The sequence below is a fragment of the Dermochelys coriacea genome, chromosome 1 (assembly GCF_009764565.3).
Source record: "Dermochelys coriacea isolate rDerCor1 chromosome 1, rDerCor1.pri.v4, whole genome shotgun sequence".
Classification (NCBI taxonomy): Eukaryota; Metazoa; Chordata; order Testudines; family Dermochelyidae; genus Dermochelys; species Dermochelys coriacea.
The window spans coordinates 306995556-307017506 of record NC_050068.2 but is presented as its reverse complement, the minus strand read 5'-3'; the positions used below and the strand labels follow the sequence as shown (position 1 = coordinate 307017506).

At 37.6% G+C, this 21951-nt stretch overlaps 1 protein-coding gene across 2 annotated transcripts in view; it reads right to left on the bottom strand.

Moving 5' to 3' along the window:
- CFTR (CF transmembrane conductance regulator) overlaps window positions 1-21951 on the bottom strand; it is a 149451-nt gene that overhangs the window by 55331 nt on the left and 72169 nt on the right. For both annotated transcript variants that reach the window (XM_038387769.2, XM_038387770.2), the window contains 9 exons: window positions 21560-21654; window positions 18655-18741; window positions 16991-17720; window positions 15248-15376; window positions 11931-11968; window positions 9992-10257; window positions 7628-7707; window positions 4629-4779; window positions 2334-2561 (listed from right to left, as the gene is read on the bottom strand). In XM_038387769.2, the coding sequence (XP_038243697.1) occupies window positions 2334-2561; window positions 4629-4779; window positions 7628-7707; window positions 9992-10257; window positions 11931-11968; window positions 15248-15376; window positions 16991-17720; window positions 18655-18741; window positions 21560-21654 (1804 nt within the window). The remainder of the gene's footprint in view (window positions 1-2333; window positions 2562-4628; window positions 4780-7627; window positions 7708-9991; window positions 10258-11930; window positions 11969-15247; window positions 15377-16990; window positions 17721-18654; window positions 18742-21559; window positions 21655-21951) is intronic.

Sequence of the window (21951 nt, the reverse complement as noted above, 5' to 3'; positions counted from 1 at the left end):
AAGACTTCTAAATTCCTTCTCTCCTGAGTTTGTGTCAAGCTTCTGATAATCACAGTGCTAGAAAACTGTACATGTAATATACAATACTTGGCAGTAGAACTTCAAGTAAATATACAAAGGAGAGACTTCCTGTCTGACACAGCTCAAAACCTTGGCACTCCACATTCTGGATAAAGTCTGGATCAATTTAAAACTCTATATCTGGAAGAATATTTAATTAATTTTTTTGTCTATAATGTTTTGTTTTTCTCAATTTTAAAATATGACAAACACTGAAATATAATTGTACAGGTAGCCAAAGGCCTATCTTTCTGTCATTTGCAGTCAGCGGAAGTATTGTCATTGATCCCAATAAGAAAGGGATTAGGCATCAAACATTTTATATTTTGTGTTGTCCTAGAGAAAAAAATTTAGCTAAATACCATGGATAACAAATTTAGGTGTAACACTTTTTGCAGTATAGCATCACAATGAAATTGTCCACGTATTTTGGTCACTTTTAAAGTTAACATCTTCCAAGAATTATTTTACATGGTATCTGCAATATCAGGATTTTCCCTTATTTTCAGAATAGGAAATGCCTCCTGACTTTGCATCTCACAGGTGGCATACCCGATAAGACAGGACCCTAACTCTGGTATCTCTAATACTGTTACCACTATTGTGGGAACAGCTGCTGTTAAATCTTGACTCTTTAATGGTAACCTCTGTGTAAATGATGATATTCAAATAAATGAAACTGACTTACCTATGGTGTTAATTTTCCCTCTCCTAATATTTATTAATGCTATTTTGAAAGCATTTGGACAAGTAAAAATCAAGCAACATTTGCCTTGCAAATTAATGGGTTCTTACAAATGTGTTAATTAGCACAATGTGGATGTTATTAACCAAATAAGAAATCCAGCTAAATACTCAATTATTTCTATACCCAGTATTTAAGATTATTCTGTTTAATTTGTTATTTTTAAACTACTGTATATCTTTCATAAAAATTCTCAATACAAAATGCAAAATAGAGAACTGAGGAGAATTCCAGGAATCAATACAAGGCTATAGTTCTGTTGAAGGGCTCTCCAAATAGCCACCATAAGATGCATGTATTTTCTTCATGCCCTTTTTTATGTTAACTGTTTAAAAAAAAATCAGTTTCAGTCTGGAGAAGGGTCTATCCTTTCTCTCCAATCCATGCACAAATGTGGATCCCATACTAAAGTCCTGAAATCTAACGTGGCAAAGGATGCATTAGCATTCTAAACACATCTTTTGTCTGAAAGCACTGTTGCTGATTCATTAGAATTAGAACTGTGCAATGCAATAGTTTGGGGTTTTTTATGGTTTTCTCCCTAAAATCAGGTAAAACTCATGCTTTTGTGTGCAATCTGCTTTGATTTTACTGACTTGAATTCAAAGTTCAATGTAAAATTTGGGAGAGGGGGACAAATGCACATGAACAAGAACCGAAATATACATATAACAGTAACATATATTAAAACTCATTAAAACTGCTGTGTTTTGCACGGGGCTCAATAATTTTAACATGCAAAGAGAAACCAAAGCAGATAGGCTTTGGGGCATTCTGTTTCTGAAGAAATGCATTATATTTAACTAACATTTTCTCTATGGCTTCATTTAGATGTTCACCTTCCACCTTAAACTGTACAGATGCTATCCTGGTCAAAGGCTGCCAACTTGTATCCAACAGTGGCAGCATTTCAGCAATGAGTGAGATGGTGAGAGCATATAACATACATAGTTTTATAATTAGTTGTGAGCACTTCAGGAATTCTGGATGGCAGGTGCTAAACTGTTCTCTCAGTAGTTTGAACGCTAGGCTGGGAGTCAGGAAACATGGGTTCTGTTTCTGACTTGCTGGGTGACCTGATCCAGTTCATTGAATCTTTCTGTTTCTCATATGGGAACAGTAATGTTAATCTAGTTATGCTAAGAGCTCTACAGATTAAGAACACCATGTAAGTGTACATTTATTGGTATGGGGGTGCACAGTTGCATTAACATAAGAGAATTTTTTTTTAATAGTTACAGTACTGAGTAGAAAATTTTTGGTTCACTTTAACATGTTTTTTCCTCACTGGATATTACTTTCAAATTAACCCTTTCAGCCAATTCTGTAAAACATCAGATTTTAGATAATAACAATTACCTCATTTCTATTTTAACTGATAATTCACAATATTTTGATAGAATAACAATAAATTTGCTATTTTAATGCTTTGTTTTCAGCCTATACTACAATCCTGCAATAATTTCTAAATCTGGCCTCTTAAACAGAAGCAAACTTTCATTTTAATCTCTCAGTAAAGTTACTGTACCTGAAGTCGCAATAGAAATGAATGCCACAGCAATGAAGAAGAGGACAAAAATAAGTTCTATTCTCATCTGGAACCAGCGCAGTGTGGACAGATACAGGAACCAGTTCACTGTGTGTAAGTTCAGCGCTTTGTGAAATAAGGTTTCAAAATATGGCTGTCGCCCAAAAGCTCTTAGTGTCCATAGCCCCTTTAAGCTTGTAACAAGATGTGTGAAAATTGGACTCCGGGCTGTAAAGTATTTAGATTAAAAACACGGTAAACACTCATCCTTCAGTACCTTTCAGAATAGAAATGACCTAAAAGCCCAACCCCACTCAATAATATAACTATCTTCATTTGTTTAAATTATATGTATCTTATTTTTCTTTCACAAATACCATCAACATACTTGTAGAACAGGATATATGGTACTAGTGGTCCTATAAATGTGATGAAATTCCATTCAATGTATAATCTATGAGTGAACATTTTATTTTTTTGCAGCTAGTATAATTACTTGTAGAAATCCCTGCTATAGTGAGATATCACATGGAGGAAAACCAACAAAAATGAATTTCTTAATATTCTGCGAACTAAGCAAGGCAAGGTTTTTAACAAATAGAACAAAAAAAATTCATCGCTCTGAATTGCAGAGTACTGACAAATCTGTAATAGAAGTTTTGCAACACATCAAAAGTAGTAATGATCCCTCTGAACTTCACAATTGAGGCCTGTCCCTAACCAAAAGCAAAGGTAATCATTAATATCTGACATTCATGACTGAGATGCTAAGGAGCTGAAGGTCTGTCCTGAAGCCACAACATTGTCTGAATAAATGATCCAGCAAATCCTTGCTTCTAAAATTCAAAAATAGCATTGTCATTACATGTTATAAATATGTTTCTGTATAAAAGGCCTATCCCTGAGAGGTGCTGAGCACTGACAAAGCCTGATCTCAAATTTTCAAGTACATTTAATCTTATTAAAACGGTATTTCAGGTCATTATTTACTTTCAGCTGCACTAGTGATGCCCAACTTTCAATCTGTTTTCTTCGTTACTCTTTAGCAGGAGGGAACACCTTATTTGCTGGCTGAGTAATAGCATAAGCTATCAGGGGAGATGAATGTTCTGCTCCTGCAGACAATGGAATCTTGCACCAGAGAAGACAAAGAAAAGGTGAAAGGGTAAATTGCTTCTCCATTTATTTGTTGTGGGTTTCAGTGTCTACAAATGTGGCTGCTTCTACTGTGACCTCAGAACCTCTTAATGCCAGCTCACAAAGGGGCACACAGGGGGTGAAAGGAGATTACAGGTGTCTCCTGAGTCTGGTATGAACATTTTAGTTCACCAAAGAGTGTCATAGAAGGTCTCTAATAAAAGCTTATGTCATCCTCATCCTCATAAGCATTCCAAAATGTTTGTATGGATGATATTTAAGGAGTTAAGTGTCTGTACCAGAAATGTGTGTCTTTAAAGTCTGTGTCACCAACAGAGGTGAAGAAACAAGTTTTCTCTAACACAAGAAATGCTTCTCTCTCCCTGTCTCTGATGTAACCTAATACAATAGATGTTCCATTTACACACAAAGTCAAATATTAATGAAGAGATGTGAAATCAACAGGCGAGGGGCACACAGGGGGAAAAAACAAGGCACAGGGGGTTATCTTGAGTAAGGACAATGAACTTTGTGGGTATTTCTAGGAGGCAAGGCAGACACTCCTGTATGGTTTTACTGAGGGGACAAGCTGTGAGAACGGCTTGTGTCTTGGGGGTAAAAGAGATCTCAACAATCCTTGCTGAAAATGCTGACTTTGGGATAAGCTAGAATTATCAAGACAAGGAAATAATTTTAGTTTAGTCTAAGATTTAGATTGTGTGTTATGGTTTTATTTGATATGTAACCAATTGTTTCCAATACCTTGTCTTTCTAACACTTTGAATCTCTGTTATTTAATAATAAACTTACTCTTGTTTTAACTATAAATATAGTGCTATGGTGTAAATCAATGTATTGGCCCTGAGTTGAATCTAACAAACTGATGTGTTCTGTTCCTCTGAGGACAGCACACCTGGTATTTCTGTGAGTAACCAGTGACAGGGAGATATTTGGAAGGGTCTCAGGAGCTGGGGTGCATCTGTTATCTACCTACAGAACAAATGCAAGGCCAGTGTAACCCAGATGAGAATACTTGAGGGGATGACAGGCTGGTTGTGATGGGGAGCTATCGCTCAGTTGTTGCAGGCAAATTTCTCTTGCTGTGGAGTCAACAAGGTGATTCACAGCACTGGGTACCCAGAGAAGCATCACACATACCTTCAGATTCCAGTTGTTTCAGCTGCTGAGAAGTGCGGAGAAAATATATCCTTAACATAATAAAGGCTCCTATCACAGGCACTGATGCCAGGAAGATGTAGGGCAGTAAAATTGAGACTACGATTATGGCGCCAGTCACAATCAATATTAACTGTAGGATGAAAGGAAAAATAGTATTGATACAGTACATTTTCATTTTACAGGTTAGAGATTGGTGATGAATCACCCCTTGAGGCCTATGTACTATTCAACTTCATTACTTCAATCAAGTAAATCAGTGGCCTCTAGATACGGCAAGAACTGCTTTGCAAAAAAGGTGATAACTTTCACCTCTAAATCACTGGTTGAATCCAGGCCCAGTCAGTAAGTGACTGAAAACTGTTCAGTTTTGAAATCGTAGTCTCAAATAATTTTCTAGCAGACAAGTATTCATATCACCATAAAACCTCCTGACAACTGGCAATCTCAGTCAAGGTGAGGGTTGAATGGCCATGGACACTGAATTAACTTTCACGCTGGAAAGAAATTTGCACAGTTGCTGCTCTTGGTGTCTGTGACTGTAAGAGAGGACTTCAGTTTCCAATTATCTCAGTCTGGTGTCTTTCACAAACACTATATTAACATAAACTTTTCTAAGGAAAAATTTCCTATCCTTCACTTTTTTTTTTTTAAGTATTAATTTTAAAAAATCCTCATCTGGAATCTAAGGAATTGAATAGGAGCACTAAGGTTTATGGACAAACACCTATTGTAGCAGCTGCAATGGTAAACAATGAGATACTTCACTGTATTTTACATTTGTTTTAAGAGGTGAATCTTCGGGCTGATGCAGCATGGTTTATAATTTTGCAGGCTGTGTTGCACTGGTTTGTGGTAATGCAAGAGTTGTTTGCTCGTTATTTCATAATGCAGAATGTAACAACCGTTCTAATCTTAAGAAGAGAATGAACCATTCATCTGAAATTCAGTCAAATTATATAACTCCCAAATCAAAGACTCCACATGGAATCATACAGTCCCGTGATGACCCTGCTTTAACACAGGTTGCTATCATTCTCTCGAATTCTGCAGAGGTTATCAATCTGTGCTACACTGTCCTTACTGTTGCTGTGCCATTTTTGTATCTGATCTTGCCTGCATGAGCAATAGAAGTAGAAAATTGAGACAAGCCTAGATCCTCAAAGGTATTTAGCTGCCTAACTCCCACTGGGAGTTACTTTTCAGGATCTGGGCCACAGTCTGTAGAGGAAATGGCTTCATGGATCATAGCCACTGAAGCAAAATGTTAATGGAAAATGGAAAACAGAGAAGAAAACTAAAAGGGGACATTTAGGCATACAATGAGAAAAGTAATGCCCAAGAACAAACAGTGTGAAATCACGATTCTGCTCAGGATATCTCGTTTGCGACCTCTGAGAGAGGAGCACCCTCTTAATCTGAACATGGGTGCTTCCTGCCTGAAACATCCTAATGTATAAAATGGAGTTGTATATCTAACTGGAACTTCCACAGCGAACCATATCACAGATAGCTCAATAAGTTCCCTTGTATTTTCATAACAAGTTCAATTTTTAATAGTGCAGATCTAGAAGTATAATTTTAAAAATGTACATGTTTTCAAGTAGTTTTGTGAAGTCACTATAATGAATAACATTATACTAAAGCCTAATCCCTACTGTGTTATACAAATGTAAAGAGGTTGGCTATTTGAAATCCTAAATACTGCTTATCTGGTTTGAAATGGGATCTTGGACTGACTGCTTCAGCAGGAGATATAAGTTACATTTCATAACTGACTCTTTAGTTATGAGAACCTCTTTTCAGTGCTCTGTGTAGGTGCTTCTTTTCCCTTCTACATAGGTATTTCTTGTCTAGAATATAAGCAGGGTTTCCCCTTCACAGACTGTAATTTAATCTCCCTTTAACCTACAATTTAAACTCAGAAAACTGAATTTCTGTCCCCTGGAAAACTTCAAGGTTTCAGGAAAGTTGTATCTCAATATGGGATGAAAAGTAAAAACCACATTTTTATGGGACAGAAATTCTGAAAAATTCCATTTCAGGAGAAATGGAATTTTTCTGCTTGCTGGGCCTGGAAAGCTGTTGTCAATTTCATTTTCTGCCTACAGAATATTGATTTTTTTATTTTTTATTTTTTTTCAGAATTGAAACTTTCCCATGGAAAACTGTTGATTTTTGTGAAAAGGGCATTTTCCACTAGAAAATCATTCTGATGGAAATGTCCCAACCAGCTGTACTAGGTATATGAATTAAATTAACCAAAACATTTAAGACAGTAAACTGGTCTCCTTATCAAAATCGAAGCCTCGCCATTATACATCAGAGCTTCAATGGCCTCAGCATGGACCCTTAGACGGCTTTTAAAGTCAAGTCTCCTAAATTGTAATACACAACTCCTGGGCTACATCAAAATCTGGCTGCATATTTCTCTCATTTCAATATAGTTTTTAATACAGTGTTGCCTCTTGACATGCCAAAATACTATAATTCCAGAAGTTTCATATATTCTTACTGAACATAAGACTTGCCAAACTGGATTTGCCCCATGGTCTATCGGTCCAGTATCCTGTCTCTGACAGTTGCTAGTACCAGTTGCTTCAGAGGAAGAAGCCTTGTAGTATGCAGTTATGGAACAACCTCGCCACAGGCAATGTTTCCACCAAACACACAGTAATTAGCAGCTGGCTTGTGCCCTGAAGCATGAGGAATTTATATCCTTTCCAAAATCATTTTTAAAAGTATTTACTACCGTAACTCTGGAGATATTCATCCAGCTAAATGTCCAGTTGTTTCCTGAAACCTGCTAAGATCATGGCCTACAACTAAATAGAAGGGGGGGGGGACTAACAAGCTAAATGTACGTTGCATTCTAATTTTTTGCTTAGTTCTTTTTATTTAATATGATATGTTATCCATGCTGTGTGCCTGCACGGGAAGACTAAATAAACAAATATATCTAGAACTCTGATTTTACAAACCTGAATGAAGTCAAATATTGTAAGTGGCAGTAGGTCATCCAGTATGGCTGTATCTTTAGAGAATCTGTTAAGTATTCCACCTACAGATGGAAAAAAACAGAAATAAAGCAACAGGCAAAGGGCTCGTTGTTACATGAATATGTTCTACAATGTCAGCTTTAACTAAAACTATAGCTTTTCTGCACATGGAAATGTTAACTGAGAGATGTTTTTAAAGTTTTTGCACTAAACTCAGCCTTGGTATAAGTGCTATTCCCTGATTGTTAATGGAGTTACATCTGCTTACAACAGGGCTGAATTTAGCTCTACAGCTTTTATTTTAGTTAGTGAAGTCCCAGGAAAATGCAGAATAGGTTAGTGCAATAGAAGATGCATGCTTAGATGGGATGGGGGAAGAGAGAAAAAGGCAGACAGGCTGTACCCCTCATGCAATAGATTTTGCAATAGATATGGATAGTCTGTGCATTAGCATGGTATTTGATTTCCAAATATCAGCTTCCTGACTTCCAAGCAGACTTAATGTGCATAATGATGTTAAGAGAGAATTAGTAATAAGATAATAGTTAATAATTATTTAATTTAATTATTTAAATAATAAGTAATAATTAGTTATATGAAAAGGAGACTCATTTTGGTGCATTTCTATTCACTAGTGTCTCCTGCTATCTACTCTTAAGTATAGTCCAGTAAATGAGGATAGGACAGGAATTTTATACACAGATGACAGTGGCCCTTACTGCATTAGTTATATAACAAAATCTCCAGCACCTTTAGGGACAGATTTTGATACCCTTACTCATGCTGAGTAGCACCTTATTCCATCCACTTCAGTGGGACTACCTGGAGTAAGGGTATCTGAATCTGACCTTCAGTGACTTATTGCAGAGCTGACTGTGTATCTTATACAATAGTTTTATCCAAAGTGAACTCAGCTCTTGTCTGTTTTTTGGTTTTTTTACACTGTTGTCATAAATATAAAGGGAAGGGTAAACACCTTTAAAATCCCTCCAGGCCAGAGGAAAAACCCTTTCACCTGTAAAGGGTTAAGAAATTAGGATAAGCTCGCTGGCACCTGACCAAAATGACCAATGAGGAAACAAGATATTTTCAAAACTGGGGGGTGGGGAGAAACAAAGGCTTTCTCTGTCTGTATGATGCTTTTGCCGGGAGCAGAAAAGGAATGGAGTCTTAGAACTTAGTAAGTAATCTAGCTAGACATGCGTTAGATTTCTGTTTTGTTTAAATGGCTGGTAAAATAAGCTGTGCTGAATGGAATGTATATTCCTGTTTTTGTGTCTTTTTGTAACTTAAGGTTTTGCCTAGAGAAATTCTCTATGTTTTGAATCTGATTAACCTGTAAGGTATTTACCATCCTGATTTTACAGAGGTGATTCTTTTACTTTTTTTCTTCAATTAAAATTCTTCTTTTAAGAACCTGATTGCTTTTTCATTGTTCTTAAGATCCAAGGGTTTGGGTCTGTGTTCATCTATGCAAATTGGTGAGGATTTTTATCAAGCCTTCCCCAGGAAAGGGGTGTAGGGTTTGGGGAGGATTTGCGGGGAAAAGATGTTTCCAAGCGGGCTCTTTTCCTGTTATATATCTGTTAGATGCTTGGTGGTGGCAGCAATAAAGTCCAAGGACAAAAGGTAAAATAGTTTGTACCTTGGGGAAGTTTAACCTAAGCTGGTAAAAATAAGTTTAGGGGGTTTTCATGCAGGTCCCCACATCTGTACCCTAGAGTTCAGAGTGGGGAAGGAACCTTGACATGGTGGCAGAGCGGTGGGATCATTTTGAGATCAATTTGAGATTTTTTTGAACCAGAAGCACAGATTTTAAAAGGAAATATTTTTTTTCCTTTGGGCTGCTGGAAAGCAGGTTTTAAGCTGAAAGTAGTTAGAGGTTTTGTTTTTGGGTTTTTTGTTTGTTTTTTTTGACTCTGCTTGGGGGCCAGAGCAGAGACAAAGGGAATTGTCTTTTGTGAGCTGGAGTTTTCTCTACCTAAAGGCAGGGTAGTTAACCTCCTGCAGGGAAATTCACAAGTCTTCACAGACCTGAAGTTGTTTTTTACCTGAGAGCAATTAGAGGGATTTTAAAGGTGTTTACTCTTCCCTTTATATTTATGACAACTGTTATAAAACCTGAAGGAGATATTTCAAAACCAACGCAGTCATCTGAAATGTGTGGTACTTAAAATGCAGTCAAGATTTTCTACAAGATTCATACATTACTTTTGGTGTAGCAAACATTTAAAATTGAACTGAGGTGGTAGAGAAAACAATGGTGCCCTTTAAACAGAATGAAGCACTCTTTAATTAAAATCACAGGCATAAATAATTAAGTCAGTCAGTTTCTAACTTGACTACCTGCTTTCAAAGAGTTGACGACTGACATCGGTGCCTGAAGAACTGCGTGCAGCATCTTCTGATGAAGCGTTTTAGAAACTGTTATAAGAGTATGCACCAGGGGTAAACCTCTGAAGATTCCCAAGGCAAACAGGGTATCTGCCACTCCCACGTAAATATAGAAGACATAGTAGCTGCTAGTGTCGGTGACAATCACTGCAGCACTGTTGGACACATCAGAGCTGGCATTTTTTGCCTCTGTTGCATTTGCCACACTTGCAGCATAACTATGAAATGCAATTTAAAAAAATACAGTAAGTTCAAAAAGCATCTTCATTCCTTTTATTATCATTAGTAGTAGTATCTACAAGCTCCATTTGTCCTAAATCCATATGGGTGATTTTTCTTTCTTGAACATCAACCTCCATGTACAAAACACAACTAATTGGTCACTCCATATGCTATTAAGCCTAAATTCTCATCCCTGTGTTCAGCTATCAATGTGCTAAATACCTTATTTATCACTTCTCAGATACATGAATGCTTATCAAAATCTATGGTATCTTCTAAAATCTGTTTCATGCACATACACTGTAGAAGATTTGATAAGGAAATACACAGGAAGTAGGCCATTAATATATGCTTAGGCGTTCTCTTTGATTTCCCCTCTATATTATGAAAAATGGATTATATTGGTAATATCTTCTGAACAAGGTACCTTATTAGGAATTATTTAATAAAAACTAATGTTACTAATTTTATTAAATTCCCAATTAGTAGGAAATTCATCCTTTTCTAAAAAAGAAAATCTTTTAATTGAGAATTGAGCCAAACTAAATTACTAAACAAACAAAATGCTTCATCTGTATCATAACCAATTGGTTTCAGAGTAGCAGCCGTGTTAGTCTGTATTCGCAAAAAGAAAAGGAGTACTTGTGGCACCTTAGAGACTAACAAATTTATCGTTTTTTCCACCAAATGCATCCGATGAAGTGAGCTGTAGCTCACGAAAGCTTATGCTCTAATAAATTTGTTAGTCTCTAAGGTGCCACAAGTACTCCTTTTCTTATAACCAATTGGGTAAGACCAAAAGCACTTCAGTGAATTAGTATAAGAGTAACCTTATTAAACAGAATGTTGGGAATTATTAGGAAAGGGATAGATAATAAGACAGTAAATATCATATTGCCTCCATACAAATCCATGGTATGCCCACATCTTGCATACTGCATACAGATGTGGTCACCCCATCTCAAAAAAGATATATTGGAATTGGAAATGGTTCAGAAAAGGGCAACAAAAATTATTAGGGATATGGAACAGCTGCTATATGAGAAGCGATTAATGAGATTGGGACTTTTTAGCTTGGAAAAGAGACAACTATGGTGGGATATGATAGAGGTCTATAAAATCATGACTGGTGTGGAGAAAATAAATAAGGAAGTGTTATTAACACCTTCTCATAACACAAGAATTAGGGGTCACCAAATGAAATTAAGGTTTAAAACAAACAAAAGGAAGTATTTCTTCACACAATGCATAGTCAACCTGCGGAACTCTTTGCCAGAGGATGCTGTGAAAGCCAAGACTATAATAGTGTTCAAAAAAGAACTAGATGAATTCACGGATGATAGGTCCATCAATGGCTACTAGCCAGGATGGGCGGGGTGGTGTCCCTAGCCTCTGTTTCCTAAAGGTGGGAATGAGCGACAGGGGATAGATAACTTGATGATTACGTGTTCCTCTGGGGCACCTGGCATTGGCCACTGTCGGAAGACAGGATACTGGGCTAGATGGACCTTTGGTCTGACCCGGTATGGCTGTTCTTATGTTCTTATATGTTTTTGACTAGCCTTAAGGATCTTCATGAACAGATATTAAGAGGTTTTTGGTTTTTTTAAAAAAAGCAACAGCAGAAAGAGAATCCCCATGCTCATAATAAAATGCAGTAAATACTTACTCTTTGAGAAGCCACACCCCAACCAAAGAAGCAGCCACCTGCAATCAGTGAACATATGATTATTTTTTTCTGCTACATTATGTTCTTTTACTCCCTTTTCTTCTTTCCGCAATTATGGTAATCATTTATTGCACCATTATTTGTACAGAGAACATTATAAATGGATGAAATTCAAACTTCCTGGAAGCAAACACCTTGCCATTTCTGTTCCTCCTTCCAAAGGAAATGCTTCAGTGTACCTCCCAAGGAGAACTATATTTATATATACTCTTTATGAGCATTCAAATACCAAAGCACCTTTTGTATTTGTTGGCACTGTCACTGATTAACAGTGATTTGCTGAAATGAATTCTTGGTGACAAGGGACCCTTACTATATGTTTGGACGTTTCTTTTGTTTTAAATATTATTACATTTTGTTAACAACTCGAACAGTGAGACTGCTTCCCAGTAGATATGAAATATGTGTCAAGACTTAAAGTGACAGTAAAGAATTCAACACATTACTAATTTTATTTAACTCATTTGTCTGACACTGTTACTTTTCAGAAATATACCCCTTGAGCTCAATCTGTGCCTCTTCCTCCAGTTCAGTTCAGCTTTAATTTCTGTCCAATCCTTTGCTACCAGAGTTAGTGTAGTATTGTCACTCTCTCTGACCAATCTCTTTGTCTGATCTGAGTGTTCCTCAGCATGTCTCCTATCCCTCAGCTGCTAGTTTTAAGTAATACTTCAACACACCATTAATTTGCTGTACCAGCAATAAAGTTCCACTTTGTTTAAAGTGGAACTCATCCCTTCTGTATAGGCTCTCCTTGCCCCCCAGTGACAGCCCTCAGTGTCTAATAAATACAGAGCCTCCTCTCTACACTGAATTCTTATCTATCCAATGAGACCCAGGGGAGCCTCCTGTTGAGTTAATCTGATGATACTGGAAGCATTTCAGAAAATCTACTGGATAGATCTTATACTTAAACCTTATTCCTAGTAATGTAAATGTAGATCCTAGGTCATCTCTCTTATATCTCCCCACATCACTGCTATCAAGATATGCCTTACGACAGATTGCACCCCAATACTTATTAGAAATTTGTTTTAGATGTCTCATGAGATCTGCCATCTTTGCACCAGCTAGATAAATTACTGAAGAGCTGTCACAATAATCTAGTAATCAATATCTCCCCCCGTCCTCCTGTGTCTCAAAGCCATAATCCCATCTCCACCTTGGCTGCCTCCCACTACATCACCAGTGTTCTCATCTGAGGGATGCAGAGAGCCAATTCTGAGGTGGGCCTGCTTTACAGAATCCTTACATGCTGTTTCTGTGAGTATCCACTTCTTCCTCTGCTCTACCAGTTCAGTAACGCTGGCTTCTAGATTCTGTAGTTGGGCAGTAAGGACCATGAGCTTCTTGAAAATGTGCACACACACAACACTTGGCCACAAGGTAAGTTCTTGTACATTTTCCTTGTAATAATTCCCTGGTTGGGTCATGAATCTGGCACCTCTAGATCTAGAATAGCTCATTCTTCTAGGTTTAAGGCAGCATCTATAGCAGTGGTGGGCAACCTACAGCCTGCGGGCCGCACGCAGCCCCTTCAGGGTAATCCGCTGACCGGCCGCAAGACAGTTTGTTTACATTGACTGTCTGCAGCCACAGCCACCTGCAGCTCCCTGCAGCCCACACCACTTCCCAGCCATTCCTAGCCAATGGGAGTTGCGGGAAGTGGTGTGGGCTGCAGGGATATGCTGGCTGCCGCTTCCCGCAGCTCCCATTGGCCAGGAACAGCAAACTGCAGCCGCGGGGAGCTGTGGGCAGCCGTGCCTGTGTATGGTCAATGTAAGCAAACTGTCTCATGGCCCGCCAGCAGATTACCCTGATGGGCCGCATGTGGCCCGCGGGCCACAGGCTGCCCACAACTGATCTGTAGTGTGCTCTAGCAGTGTCTATTCTATCGCTAAAAGCTGCCACATAGGGCTCCATTCTCAGCTTTTTACTTGACACTTCTCTCTCAGTTTAGAAGTGTAAAGTTTCTACTGCTAAAGTGTCATGCCCATCATAAATCTCTATACATGCGGTAGCCATTAAAGGGGACACTGTGTTGCTGAGTATGTAACTCTCACTCGGGTTGGAAATTTTGTCAGGTTGCACATATCTACCGGGGACTAAATACATTCTGTGCAATAATTGAATAAGAATTCCCCACCCTGTTCATCTGTTCACTGGTCTTTGACCTCTGTAGTTATACAGGGATTTTACTGAGAGGATATTAGTATGTCCTAGGTTTTGTCTTCCAGTTAGATAAAGGTTCTTAATTTTTTTAAATGATTTAATAGGTGTTCTTTAGGTTTCTAACAATTAACTGAGCAGCATACTCCACTCAGTGACAAACTACCATGCTAAAGCCCCTGTGCGCACTCTGGCTGGGGCCTCTCTTTCAGTTTTGAGGCTGCAAACCCTTGCATAAAGACAAACTGGCTTTGGCCCAGATTCTCGAAAGTATTTGGGTGCCTAATTCCCAATGAAATCAATGAGAGGTACATGCCTGAAGACCTCTGAGAAGCTGGGCCTTAGTAAATTAGCAAGTGTAGGAAAAGTAAAACCAGAAATAATCTGGGCCCTGACTTTTAATGGTTCAGAGAGAAACTGAGTGGTTAGGATACTCTCCTGGGAGGTGGGATACTCAAGTTCAAATCCCAGCTCCACATCAGGCAGATAAACCTGGGTCTCCCACGTTGCACGTGAGTGCAGAAACCACTGAGAGCAGGTTATAAGGATAACCCACATCTCCTCCTCTACCTGTTTGGTTTTAGGAATGCTCTGAGCATGCCTACCAGATTGGATCCACAGGGTCAATAGACAGGTGAAAACCTAGTATGAGAATCCGTCTGGGGCTTACGCATGAGCTAGGCACTTGGATGCCTAGATTAAGGATCTGTGCACATGCTTACTAGTAGAAACTTAGTTGCCTAGGGAAATGTAATGGTGGAAATGTAGCCATCTACAGAGAGGCTGCCACTGAGCAGGGGTTGGAGGATCTTGGTTGTGCCTAAATGGTGGACTTGAGTTCCAAATTCCTTGTGTGAATCTAGCTCTTGGGGTTATGGACTCTTGTACAGCCTTGCACTAACTCATTGTCTTTGAGAAACAACAGTAAACCAAGAAAGTAATATCCCAACACCACTCATCAGCAATTAAGTCAGCAGCCAACAAAATGCATACGCAAAAATGTTAACACTAAATACTTTTAAATTTGAAACAAAAAAATGCACAGTTTGAACAAACATAACATGATATTAAGAGCAGAATAGTCTTACCTCAATTAAAAAGATTATTACACACAAAATTAGCACAAAAGTCAAGCTTTTGTGGGTGGTAATGTATCTGTAATATGTATTCCAGGTAGTAACAACACTCATGCTTTCTGCATCATCAATAAAACATTCCTGCCAAGATAATTGATAAGAACATGGTTAGAATGACCACCTCTAGGCATAAGAACTATTGATATATGACTACAATCCCTCCTGCACTGATTCATTTTAAGTGACAGAATTGCAGGATTCAGTTTGGCCACAGAGGAGGAATGATGACTGTAGGGAGGAGTGACATTTTTCAGATGAAACCTTTTACTGAAAAATGAATATTCAGGTTGACCAAAACATTTCACAAATTCATATAGAATTTGCTGAATTGTTTCAGTTGAAAAAGAAGAAAAAATAAAGAAAAGTCTAAACTTTTCATTTTGACTTTCCAATTTGAAATCCATTTAGAATTTTACATCCATATTGATTTTTTAAAGGTAAAAAAAATCAAAAGAAACAAAACATTTTGTTTGACCTGAAACAATTTAATTTTTTTTTTTTTAGTTTGGTCACCAAACCAAAAATCAGTTATTCATACAGTGCAAGATAATTGTTGTTACCTCTTGCATAAAGACACCACTTAAAAATCACTTGAGCTGTTGACACAGCCTGATAATAATGATCCTCAGATCAACACACCATTGCTAAAAACATAGCTCAATTATGTCTTAATTTCTTCAAACATTACCTACACATGAGCTTTCAAAGAAATTCAACAATACAGAAACTCTGAGGAATCTCTGTTCTGCTAAGATCATTCAAGGAAAAGAAAAGGTGAGAAATGCTAATTTTTAAATAATAATGAGCTTTAAGCGTTTCTTCATTTTATACAGCACATAGCATGATAGGGTCCTGGGCCATGAGTAGGGCTCCTAGGCACTATGGTAACAATAATAATAATAATTAATAATAATAAAAGTACAAAATTTTCATTCAGAAAGTGACCTAGAAACTTCAGTTGTACTCCAAAGAGCAACTTTGCCAAACCTGGAAATTAAATTCATTCATTAAAAAGTGAAATAGAGAGATTTTAGACCTGTTTTAAGTGCAAATCTCATCTGTGTTTTAACTACAAAGTTATTACCAGAAACTCCATTATACTATAACTAATCCCGCATAATCTTCTCTCTAGTGTTTGCATCACCATGTAAAATTAATTCAGTGATTTTTTAATAAATCAAATACTATACACTTGTAGCCTGATCAGCTGCAATATTGAATATCTACATTCAATGTGTGTAACTATTCCAATTGGTTTAATTTATTCCATGAGTTAGTATTTCAAATGTCTACTCTTGATTCTTAGTTTAAAAATTGCACAAACTTTAGTTTCAAACTTGATTTCAAATTTCATTTCCACATAATTAATCTAAAAAGGCAGTAACTGTAAGGGAATAGATGGTTTTCAAAAATTGTACATGACTTGTTATAAAGTAGACAGGAGCTGTTCTTGAGGGTCTGATGCAGTGATATTGCAACAAAAGAGTCCTCATAGAGTCATTGTTTCAGATTATGTATAAGTTCTTTAACTAAATTTCAAACTGGTATTTGAGATAGAAAAATAAAGGACACTCTACAGAGTAGTACCACATAATGCATTACAAGGAAGGTGGAAAACATAGAAGAAGTGTAGTGCTCAGTGCTATCAGCAAAGTATTACATCTAAAAAGCAGGGCAATACAAATCAGCACCTACCTTCAAATCTTCTTCATTAATCTCATCACTTATTTCCAAGACACCGTCTTTAGACAAATGCCTAGCATAGATGTCTCTCTTGAGAGACAGGTTAGACTGGGGGACCATTGACATATTACGTACAGATATGCTTCCCTTTTTGTAAAAGCTCTGCCCCTGGTTAATTGAGGTGCGGGTCATCAAGTTCAGCACAGACTGCCTCCTCTGTCCTTGGAACATGGGTCCTGTGGTTAGTAAATTGCTCCGAGGCAGAATGACCTCCCCCTGTTCAGAATCAGGCACCAGAGACAGCCTTCTTTCTGGTGGCTCACTATAACCTTCTATCCCATTGGCATGTCCTGGGGCTTTCTGTATAAAAGAAAACTTTCTGCTAGTATTAAGTGGATTAATAATGACGGAGTTCTTTCTTTTTTCATTGAAATCGGTAGTTTGTTTAAAAGACTGTTTCTTGGATTCATTTCGGGAACCCACTCCATCTCCATCAATGGAAAACCGTCGGAGAGCTTCATTCAGAATTGAGTTTCTTCTCTCTGGACTGAACTGATCAAAAGAATCAAATCCCATCAGCTTTGAGCTGAAGTCAGGGCGCTGACCCTGAAGTTCAGAAAATGTTCCATAGAAATAGCTGGTCCCTTCATGTAAAATTAATATTTTGTCTGCTGTCCTTAAATGTTCCAGTTTTGAAGTCACCAGGATTCTAGTTTTATTTGCCATCAACTTGCAAACACAGCTACAAAAAAACAAAAGATTTATATGCATTTTAAAACCAGGGCAATCATTCAATATTTTCTCTCCATGCTTTCATATTACTTTCATCACTTCCATTCTTACTCCATTTTCTTCTTTATGGCAGAGAAATGGGTGGAACACAAAATTAGTGTTCATCTGTGGTGCCAGGAGGGTGAGCAGAAGAATGGATGTTGGCCTCTAGTTAGGCTCAATGTAATGGTGGCGCAGCTGAGCTGCTTGTAAGTTCCCCACTCTCAGCCATTCAAAACTTTCATACACCACATAGATGTGACTGGGAAACTTCATGGAGAGCAGGGAATTATTGTATAATTGACCTATGGGTGTGTGGGGGGGGTCCCTTAGGTACATATGTGCTTGCCCAGTCTGCTGTCAATCTCGCCTGTCCAGTTGGTCAGTGGGTCCTTTTGGGTGACCAGCCTGTTTGGGTTTACACAAAAAAGGACAAAATACTATTTTCTATGAACACCAACACCCATGAAACAGTTGATAATTATTTAAACTATTTTAAACTATTTAAGATAATATGCCACAAGCACTTGTCATGCATGCACACACTCACTATAATATTGTATGTGTAATTTGAAAGAGAGAGAGAGAGAGAGTATATATAACTGTATCTGGGGATGAATAAGCAATAGGAGTTACAATATGTCCAATCATGCTGTATGGGCAGCTTTAATGAGTATACGATGCCTGCTATCCAAAAGGTAATGTATTGTCACATGGCTTTGGATACAGCATCCAAAATCATTCCTAAAAACTATGTATCATTTTGACCCCCTCTTCTATATTTTGGGCATATTAATACAAATTGTGCCAAATAGAGGAGGGAGTGTTTTCTTTCTTGGATTTGTGCTTTGCATTGTGCTGCTTGACAGAACTCCCAGAAACAAACCTCAGAAAACATACAGTACCTTTCAAATATTTCTTTTTCTGTTAAAATATCTAAATAGCCAAAAGGAGAATCCAGGAGATACAAATCAGCATCTTTGTACACTGCTCTAAACAAAGGAAATGGAAATGAAATTAGCTTTCACTTCTATCTACCTGTTCAATTTAAGTTACATTTAAAATGCATGCTTTTAAAATTGAATCTCATAAGAGCTGTAACTAATAGACATAAGAATCTAGACTGCTTATTTATAGGAAATCAGTGTTCAGAATTAAATAGGTTTATAATTCACCTTTTAATAAAGCCTTTCCTTGTAGAAGGACATTTTGCATAGTAAGGTAATTTTTCATGGAATTCCATGTAATCAAAAGAAACTGCACAACCACCTTTATTGTGTGTTTTACTTTGGGGCTTTTAAAGACCTTTTTAAGGCCTGCTCTTGCAAGTTGTATATGTGTAAGATGCTTGCTCTGTTTAACAGGGATTCTGGACCTGTTCCAAAGTCTACTGATCTCAAGCTCTTTCTCTGTAGAAGGCTTACAGAATTATGGGACCATAGGGCTCAGTCTTGTAAAGCGCTTTATAGTAAATGGACTGCAAGGTCCTATCTGAGAATCTTAGGTCCCAATCCTGCAAACAGCAACTTAACATCAGTGGGACTACTCACATGCTTGATGTTCAGCAAGTGCCTAAGTATTTGCAGGGACAGAATCTTAGACCGTAATGATCTTGAGCTGGACACTGGGGCCCAACCCTGCCCCCACTGAAGTGAACAAGAGTTTTGCCATTGATGTCAATGGGAGCAGGAGCAGGCCCTTTGTCTTACTGTGTGATTGTAAAACATGACACTATAAATAAGTAGTACAAAGAAATAATCAAGAAAACCCTGAAAATTGGATTTTACTTCCATTTAAAGTATTTAAAAATCTTTTAACGTTTCTTTCTAAACAGTTATCTTGAACAAACATAATATGAAAAACATATAGCCACTAAAAACATTAATAGTATACTCTGCCAATAGTATAGGTAATTTTTCTGGAAGACCTTCTATTATGAATGAATTCACTTACTGTACATTTTGATGTAGTGACTGCAAAGTAATCATAATGTTCTTGACATTTTCAACAGTTGGCGAGTTTATAACTTCCTTCCTACATTAATGGCCGTGTTCAGCTCAGTGCTATATATTGGATGTTGCCTATACTGTCTTTGTGACTTTTTATTTTAAAAATATAATTATACAGCTGAAGACTAATGCCTATTGGCAAGCTGATCACATAAGAGTAGACTGATAAAGTCAATCATATGACATTCCAGGAATTGACCTGAGTTCCTTTGGAAGTTTATAAACATGGCTGTACACAGAGTTTGGAAAGGTATTTAATCAGTCTGATAGTTTTTATGGAAATCTGAATGGTTTATACTTTAGTTCAGCATTCCCCAAACTTTAGAAAGATGAGACATGCCCCCTTCAGGAAAATGGAATTAACCATGCCCTCTGCCTACTTGCAACTCTGCCAAGTGTTCTAAAGGCCTCCACATCTTAATATATGCATCTTTAACCTCACCCGCACTAGAGCATGCCCAATGTTTGAGAAATTCTGGTCTATGTCTTCATAATGTGATCCTACTTCTGCCTTGTGTGTTTTGAGTATTGGTATACTTTAAATTTCAACATTGTTACCTAATGGTTAACTAATCACCATTGGCATCTGAATTAGCACCCATTGAAATGAATGGGGCAGTTCACATGCCAGAGCTATTGTTTCAGGCTCTGCAAACCCAGGCAGACGTCACTTTGTTTGGTTACACTGCTTCATAGTTTGAAGGTGTTTTTCTTTCACAACTATACCAGCTAGAGGCTTCTTTTAAGGAAAGCTCAGATTCTGGAGAAAAATTGAAAATTCCGTCTGCTTCCCTTTCCTCTGGATGCAGTGTTGTTGTAGCCATGTTGGTTCCAGGATATTAGAGAGACAAGGTAGGTGAGGTAATTAGATGGTCCAATAAAAAATATTATCTCACCCAACTTGTACTCCCATCCCCTGGTTATTCCTTTGCAGCTTCCCCCGAGGGTGCAGTGCCTAGTTTGGGTGGTTTAATTCTTTTATACCAAATATGATATTTCTTTGAATTTAATCCTTAATTGTTATTTAATAGACGCCAGTCTTAAATAAGGGGGGAAATAAGAAAACCATATGCATCTTAAAAAAAAAATTCTTCCTCAACAATTTTATTGGGAGGGTTGTCTCTTGATTGAATGAATGTTTAAAACACAGCCTTGTGTAGGGGGGCATGCATAGTTTCACTGCCCTAGGGCCAGCATGAGAGACACCGAAGTCCTAGGAAGCATAGCCACTGTGCAACACCTTATGAAGGATCACTCTGCGGGCTTGTGTGGAGAGGAGGTAAGGTCTTTGCTTTGTCTCCTTTGAAGTGGTTTGCATCGCAGAGCCACTTCCAGGGATCAGGCCTCAATTTCCCTGTTTGGAAAATGGAGACAATATCTGACAACCTCTGAGGGCATTATGATTCTCAGTTATTTAATGTGTAAAGCTCTTTGAGACCCTCTGGTGAGAGTTGCTGGAATATTTTGTATTTCTATTTGCACGACAAGCATTTCTCTGGTGCTCAGACAATCAACATTTCATGCTGTGAACTTTAACCTGACAGTTTCAGTTAACTATGGGAACTTTCATCTTTTGCTGAACCTCTGGGTATTTCTGAACTAAATTAATGAACATATAGATGTATCTTAAATACCTGTATTTTCATAGGACAAAAATCTGATCTCTGATGTTAAAATGCAGCTCCCACTGGAGTTATGCACATATATCTATATGGCAGAATTAGGTCCACATTTCATTAAACTGTTCATACTATGTTTTCCAAATGTGACGTGTCAGCCATTCAGATGATAAAATATTCACCTCGCTAGTGAGATTCTTGCCCGTTGACCTCCACTCAGGATGATTCCACCTTCCCCCAATACTGTATAGTCTTTATCAGGAAACTTTGAAATCTCCTATTAAAAGATTTTAAAAATTAGATGTGTATTTTCCATATTCAAATGACACAAGTTGCAAATTAACCAAAAGCAAATGCACATAGTGTTTAGATGGAGATAACTGTAAGCTCACACAAATTTGTTTGTTTATTTCATTGTTTCTATATTCAGAAATGAATAATTAAAGTGTAAACATTTATTTACCTCAGAGCTCACCAAAAGGTTATCAAGTCTTACGAGCAAATATTAGTCTTAAACATTAGTTCCCTAGAAGTAAAGAATGGCCCTTTTACATAATCTAATTCTAAATCTCTA